The sequence below is a fragment of the Pan troglodytes genome, chromosome 13 (genome assembly GCF_028858775.2).
Source record: "Pan troglodytes isolate AG18354 chromosome 13, NHGRI_mPanTro3-v2.0_pri, whole genome shotgun sequence".
Taxonomy (NCBI): domain Eukaryota; kingdom Metazoa; phylum Chordata; class Mammalia; order Primates; family Hominidae; genus Pan; species Pan troglodytes.
Genome location: NC_072411.2, coordinates 45,989,279 through 45,997,500, shown reverse-complemented (window position 1 = coordinate 45,997,500; position 8,222 = coordinate 45,989,279). Strand labels below are relative to the sequence as shown.

Sequence of the window (8,222 nt, the reverse complement as noted above, 5' to 3'; positions counted from 1 at the left end):
AAATTTGCAGCTCAAAGTAAATACTTTTCATTTAATTTCAGTTAACATAGGAAAATAGGGAAAACATCAGCCACTTAAAAACAGCTTAAGTTTCATGTACTTCGTCACTGTAAATAAACAAGGTAAACACTGACATGACTTCAGAGTACTCTTGGGTTGAAAAAAATCTGCAGTTCAAAATAAATTTCCCCTTTGGTCAACATTTTGGATGCAATTCAAAGTTTCTCATAAAATAAACATATTTTAAAGAGTGTTTTGAATTTCACTGCATAATTTCTAGCCAACAGAAATGACAGTGGTATCTTTAAAGTTGATTATATGTCAGATCAATAGCTATTATGCAGGGCTAACACAGAAGGAAGATGCAATACCTTCCTTCTGCTTAACCCTTCTACTGTGACGTAAAGAAAAACTTCCCATAGGTGGGTCAATGGGGAAATCCTCTCACAAAGTGAAACTTTCATGTTTGTTTGTTTAATAATACAAGCATTCTTTGCTGATAAAATGGAAAGTGAGCTGAATTTTTAGTCAAGAAAGCAAAATGTTCATTAAAGTAATCTTCATGAGAGTTTTTCAACAAAAGGGGGAAGAGTTTTACATTCTGCATAATAACAAATTGTTTTGAAGCATGAGCTTAAAATGAAAATGCCCCATTACAACAGATTGTAAATTTTTTTCTGATGCTTTTAAAAGTGCCTCAATCTTTTCTACAGCGACAGTGCTAAAGTTAAGTATTTGCTATTTTATTTAAACATTTTTGAAAAATGAACATTCTGAGGCTTTGCAGCATTATTAAGAAAAGCTGTCCATACTTTACCATGTTGTTACATGTGTTTATCTGCTGATTATAAAATGTGTTAAACAGTATTTTAAAAACAAAAAAAAAATGCAGAGCTGCGCTTTGATTAATTCAGTGAACAAAACATATGCTGTTGGTTCTGTTCTATGAAATTCATATATGATCAATAAAATCTTTTAAAAGAGCAACTTTGGCTTTTAGAATTATACTGCCGACCATGTTTTTTGTCCCAGTTAACTCTGGGCTCATTCAGTTAACTTAGGCAAACAAAACCACTTTCTGGCTATGATGGTAATGTCTTTTTAATATATTCTTACCCTCTCTCTAAAATTTTTCTAGGTTGGAAGCTGTGTACTGTGGGTGTTACCCACTTTGTCCTAAAGATTTGGTTTATCCCGAAATATTTCCAGGTAGCTGCTTTAATGTGCATTCATCTTTATTGAGATTTAATATATGATTCATGCTAAATTAGAAAGTTTGAAAATAAACTTAGGCAGGAGCAATGGTTTATTTGGCAAGTCAACATGTTAGTGTTAAGGAAAATTTTATGTGTTTTAATACATTAGAGTAAGCTTATATTTACCATCTGTTCTTTTAAGATAACAAAAAAGCAAGTTTTCAAATAACATTCTTCATTGTTAGCATACACATCCCATAATGATGGATTTTTATAAGCAGGTCAGTGTTGCTGCAATTGCTTACAGATTTTTTTTAATGATACAGAAAAATCAGGGACTGAAAGTCACACCAAATTATTTAAACAATTGACTAGTTAATAATATGCAACTGTTGTACGGGTACATAAGGCTATAGTACCAGTTCTTTGAAAAAAATCTCATCACTAAGTATATCACATATGCATTGTGTTACATTAGAATAATGTATTTTAATCACCCAAAGGAGATGTCTAAACAGCACAACTACACAGTCTTATTTAGCATTAAACATCCTTGTGAGCTGAGGTAACCTTATAAAATCATGCTTAAATAATGTAAAACACGAGGCGGCACAGAGCAATATGCATTTTTAATTAGTAAAGTGACTAATATCGAGTGTGTGCTTTGAGGTTTTTGTTTCATTAAAAATGTATCTGTTTTTCCTGCAGCTGAATATCTGTATTCTACACCTGAACAGCTTTCAAAAAGGCTCCAGAATTTCTGCAAGAGACCAGATATTATAAGAAAACATCTCTATAAGGTAGTTATTGAGAAGAGATTTACATGGTATAAATGCCATATTGAAGTACAAAGAAAAATCTTAAAAAAAAACATTTAATTAACATACTAATGTTTAAAGGAAACATGCTAGGGAGGGATATTAGTTGCTACACTAACAAGGATTAATTAAACTGGATGCCAGTTGTATTAACCTAGGTCTTATGAAATACGTGCACTTAATGCACGGTACATGCTTTTTTTAAAATTTACTGTTTTCTAAGATGACTGTCCTTTACATTTAGCCCCTAGAGGCTTATAAAAATGAACCTGGATTAATGTAACTCATTAGTTTAAAAGGAAGTAAAGGAAAGATTCTACAATTATACTAATGAGGATAAGCCTTTCTTCCCATCATAATGAAATCTTTAGTCCTCAAAAATTCAGGTGAATGACATTAGTGAAGTTTGGTGTTCATTTTTGAACTACTTGAAAGGTGATTTTTAAGAATTGAATATTTCTCACGTCCAGTTTAATAAAAATGACATAAAAAATCCTCAGTTTCTTTAGAATAAGAATGTCAGTCTCATCTCTGAATGGCAAAGGGAAAATAGTGTAAACAGCATCATCATTCACTACCCTCATTCGTTATCTTCTTTTCTTTATTTGAATCAAGAATTTTACATTGTTGAAATAACAACACAAAGAGGCCCTACTAAAAGTCTAAGTAATTGAACTAGGATAAATCTGCTTTATGAGTTTTGAAGGTGGCTCTAGGCCATGAGTAATATACCTTTTTATATTCTTCGAATGTAGCATCTTCATTTTACATAAATCCAGTATAGTTTACAATCTAGCAGTTTTATAATCTAACATATCTTAATTTTCCTATGTTAATATATAACCTTCTACATGAAATACAGTTCTCTGCCTTTTTTTTTCTCCCTTCCCTGTTCGTAGCCTAAAATACATATTTACATAGTGATACATCAAAACATGACTTTGTTTCTACAGGAAACAGTTAAACTTCAAGAAAAAGAGAGAGAACCAAAAATGCAATTTAACACCCAATTTCAAGCTCATTATCTTTCATTGTCTATTAACTTGGCAGTGGTTCAGAAGGTAGCTCATAATAGTTTAAAATGCTGACTGAACAGTTCCAGCTTCAGTATTACTCCTTGAGTCAATAGTATTGTATTGTATACATGGGAAGCTCCACAGAGAAAACGGTCGTTCAAGATTTACCTCAATATTTCCTAATTTTTAAAGTTCAGTAGTAGTTTTGTTTGTATGAAATATCAATCAAATAGTTTCCCATGTGATAGACTGTCAAAATATGCAGATAATGAAAATTGAGGAAATATAAGTATTAGTACAAATGAATTAATTTTTTATATATGACACAAAGCTATTTTCAGTGAGTTCTCTGTCAGATTATTGATTTTTTCCCTCTTTGGATGAATTTTTGGTAAAGTATTTGTAAATGTGTTTCCACCATCAAAATTTATCAGTTTGTAACATTGCTTAACCCTGTTATTCTGCATCTGCAAATTTTAAACCTCTGCAAATTTTTAACCATTTCAAAAGTCACTGCAAAAAGTTGCCTCTAGTAAGAAAAGAAAGCAGATGTCCAGTTGAAATATTTTCATTCAGCTACTGCCATAACATAGCTATAATTATTTATTTTACAAACAGCTTCTGAAAAAAAGAATGGCAGCTTAGTGGTATGTTGTTAATATACCAAATTGTTCCTCACACAGTTTAAATGATAACCTATATCTTAAATGTTATTTCATTGAGCTATTACATGTTAGGACTTAAATATCTTTTAGTTCATACACCATAAAAACCTGCATCTCAAAGTTTTATAAATTAATAATTCATGCAAAAGCATTTATAAGAGCTTATTCATATAATTCATTTTTAAGCATTGTCTACCATGGATTTTTCTCTTATAAATCTGTAACACATTTTCACATTTGCCTTCATCCATAGTGCTTAGTGATATTGTCTAAAAATTAATTTCAAAAATTAATAAATTAGTCAAATTTTAAGTAATCAAGAGCTTTATGATACAATTATTAGGAAAAACTGGCATGTTGCAAGGTATAGAGTTAAAAGCACAGGAAGGACCACAGATTTAGTTTGTGTGTTGTTATAGGATTTAAAGCCAAAACAGAAAAAAAAAAATGCCTTCTAAACCTTTATAATAATGATACAACAAGTTATTGTAATTTTTTATCTTGTGTTTTATAAATAGACACATTTTCAGGTAACATTTGCTTTTACTAAATACTAGAGAATTAGCATTTTAGCTTTTACCTACTTTTCTCATGCAGTCGGAGAGGATCTTTTGTGAGTACTGTGAAAAGAATGTTGGGAGTTATTTTTAGATTTATTTCATTGGACAGTGCTGTTTTGCTTTTATAAAACATATGCTTCTAAGATCTAAAAGGATAGAATGTCACTGAATTCTTTAATTTGTTCCTTTTACATTTTTACACCTTACTCTTTTTTTGTTGTTAAAAGTTTACATTTTAAAATCATTTCAACTTCTTATCATATAGAGTTCACTTTAGGATAGGATTTTTCATATGGATTCACACTTAGAAATTTAATGACTAGAATAAGGCTACTAACACTTGGCTTTCTTCTCACATCAGACATTATACTTTCAATATGAGTGAGAGTTTGGGGTATAACTTGAAGCAGGATTTGAAACAGAATGCTAGTAAGTGAAAAGCAGAGACAGAATTTACTTTTTTTCTTAAAGTGACTCCTTCTATCGCAGAACACTTGTGTCCATGACTTCCCACCTGAAATAGTTTCAGACCTGAAATGTTTAAATTCCTCATTTGCATGTATGTGTGTACTCGCTCAGTCTCTCTCTCTTACACACACACACACACACACACACACACAGACACACACACGTACACTTGCCTTAGGATTGTTAGAAAAATCCAATACATGCAAAAATTAAATGTTTCTTAATAATTTTTAAAAACCTAAAACCATTTTTCTTAAGAAAATATAAAATCACTTCTTACAAAGTTTATGTCTACAGTTGAGTCACTGACTATAAACTTGTATTGTCGAGACATGTACTTTTTCAGGTCAGGCAGATGCACTGGACACATACTTCTCACAGAGATAAAATAGGGAGCTCTTCGATGACTCCTAAGCCTAACTTGAACACAAGTTTCTAGAAGTAATCATAAAAGAATCAGCTAAGGATTGACTCCTTAAACTAACAATAGTTCTTCCATTCTAACCCAAGCAAGTCTAATACTGTGAAGTTGTATATTTTTTTGGCCTCACTTTTATTATATTATGTGAATTTACTTATGGAAAATTCTCAACAATTATTTGAGATTAGTATTTCATGCTTTTAGAGAACCCTGATCATTATATTTTTAAATGCTGTTGAAAGACATTTTATAGCTATTCCCTCGTTACCAGTATAGAAATGAATATAAGAGTACAAATAGGGCAGTTGTGTAAGGTAGACATTATCCAGACTGACAGAAGAGATTTTCATTCCCATCCTATTTTTCATTTAATTTTATTTATAAATTGAATGGTATTCTCTGGTTTAAAAAGAGAGAGAGAGATGCCATTCTTGCTTTTTGAGAGTGACTTGTAGTTTCTTAAGATTTTTCAGGTGATAGCTCCTGATTTTTTTGTTTTCCTCTTCAAGTTCTTCAACATTGACAAAACTTTTATAATCTTCTATTATTTGGAAGGGAGAAGAATTTTAGAGTTCTGCCAGAAACTAATTCCAAACAATAATTAAGCTTACAATTCACACTCATTGCCCAGAAAAGCCATTTGTGGTTATCTTGATTATGTCAAGCTATATGTACCTGAACCACAGACAAGCTACTTTGTTTCCTTCAAGAAACTGGTCACCTTATAGTCCCCCTTTAATTTGAGCTTAAACTCTAGATTTGAATAAGGTGTTGCTCACTAGTTTTAATACTGCTCCAGAGTCCTTACTTTTTCCTTAAACATGAAATGTTTGTGATGTTCTAAGAACTTCTAAAAGCTCTCAACTGCACCAGCACAATTAAGGCAAATTCTCAGTCTCAGTCTCAGTCTCTCACTCTTTCTCTCTCTCCCTCCTCTGCCTTTCCCTCCCTTCCCTTTCTTCTTCCCTCTCTTCCTTCCTTCCTTCCTTCTTCACCTCCTCCCTCAATTTTATTTGGTCTGGCTTTCCTTTGATTTGTCTAAATAAAATAAAAGGAAAAAGCCTTTTAGCATCACAGATATGCTTTGGCTGATTAAGATCAGTTAGAGGTTTTGTCCTTCTCTGCTACTCGTTGGCAACCTGATTCTAGGTGATTTTCTTGGCCTCTATGTGATTCATCTGTAAACCTGGAAGAATATTTTTTTAAACATCAATTTACCCCTGAAGTACTGCTATAATGAAATAATGAATATAAACCTGTTGTAAATATGAAGCACTTTTTAAATTTCACATAATAGTAATGGCATTTATCTTTGTGTCTTCATCATTTAAAAGTAAAATTCACGGCAGAAACTTGTATGTACAGTGTTATGTGTCTTGTGTTTATATAAGTTAAAAGTTGGATGGTGAACTTCCATCATCCAACTATGAATGGTTGTCATTCATAACATAAACCAAGAAATATGTGTGCAGCAGAATATACCCATTTGCAGAAAACAGTAGCCTTCTTCTCTGGTTGGAAATACAACGACACTTTAAACCAATCAGAAACTGAGATTTCCTGAGGTGATGAAACTCAAGAACCATTTACTTGGTGGCTTTTTGAAATGTAATTGACGTAAGTGATGCAAATTTGCAATATAAATTTTCAGCATACTTTCATCTTTTAGTCATTAATGCTCTTCACTTCTTTCTCTTCTCTCCCTCCTCCTCGTTGCAGGGTGAAATCACTCCGTTTTCTTGGGCAGCCCTACATGGTAAATTCAGGTCTCTGCTTACAACAGAACCTAGGGAAGATTTGTGACAGATGGGGCTAAGTCACAAACTTGCAGCCTAAGGCAGAATCTGAAGAACTTTCCAGAGTGTGCCCATATTTACCTGATCAGAGAGAAAAGAAAATCTGCAGAGGAAGCTGAGCCTGGCTGCTTGTCATAGCTGACACAGAGCCATCTGCCACAAACCTGTGGCGGCTTCAGATCTCCAATCCCTGCCACCACCCCAACTCAAATTAAATACAGATTCCTAGAGACGTTATGATGGTTACACATGTCCTCGGCATCACATGTAGGAGACTGTTCAAAAAAAATATGTGGCCTGTTGTATAACCGCACTCATGTATCCCATATGTGGTGCCACATTGAATTTCCGGTTGAATCCGTTTTTATCCTTTGTACTGGATGACATGGTGCCTGAATTCTTTCTTTTCGCCGACACGATGGCAGCCAAACTGCAGCTTCAAACGCTCACACTTGGCTGGGTTTCTACCTAGGTTGCCAGGTTATCATCGGAGCCTTCTTGTGTCCTCAAAGGGCCACGAGGCCTGAAAGGAGGATCAGAATGCTTTGGGATTAATTGGGCAGCCATCGCAGAATTGTTTGTGGGCAAAGGGCTGCTTTAGCACTTTTCTTTTAGCAAATTAATGACTCTCAGGCACAGGGGGTTTTAAGTGAAGGTATTAATAAGAGGTCTGGCAGGTATTCCCATGATTCACAGAGTTACATTTGCATTTAATTAATCTTAAAGTTGCAAGATAAACAGCTGTAATTCGGACAAACATGACAAATACAGTGAAGCCAACTATCCCATAAAATGAACACTGACATACTTGTTTTAATTTTTTTCCCAGCGTAAAAATAGAAAAATCAAAATACTCCTAACAAAACCAGTAATTTTCATAGAAATATTTCTCCAATATACTTGCATCCACCTACAAATATAACCTTTTCAAGATAAATCACTTATGATTCCAATAGTCAAACTGCTGTGTTTGTTGATGTAAAGATGTTTTGAATGGCTAGATGGTAAAATAAATTTTTAATAAAGTACCCACTGCAATTTTTAATTAGCATATTCATTTACGTATAGATGTATACATCTACCTATGTGTTTCTCACTGAACGTTTTCCTTGTGACAGAGACAACGAATACAATTGTTTCTTTTCCGGATGAACAAGGATCTGTTTTGCAAATGTTTGTAAGATATTATGACATTTCCAAGATTTTCTTTGCATTCTGGAAAGCAGGAGGTAAACATTTGTAGTCATTAAGGTAAAGTCTGTTGATAAACCATCTTCTGTTT

General features: G+C 33.1%; 1 protein-coding gene across 50 annotated transcripts in view; it reads left to right on the top strand.

Annotated features, from left to right (window-relative positions):
• Nucleotides 1-7,985, top strand: part of GTDC1 (glycosyltransferase like domain containing 1) — a 386,422-nt gene extending 378,437 nt beyond the window's left edge. For all 50 annotated transcript variants that reach the window (XM_063790448.1, XM_063790474.1, XM_063790472.1 and 47 more), the window contains 3 exons: nt 1,139-1,209; nt 1,905-1,996; nt 6,864-7,985. In XM_063790448.1, coding sequence (XP_063646518.1) covers nt 1,139-1,209; nt 1,905-1,996; nt 6,864-6,947 — 247 coding nt within the window. In that variant the 3' untranslated portion in view covers nt 6,948-7,985. The remainder of the gene's footprint in view (nt 1-1,138; nt 1,210-1,904; nt 1,997-6,863) is intronic.
• Nucleotides 7,986-8,222: the final 237 nt, after the last annotated feature.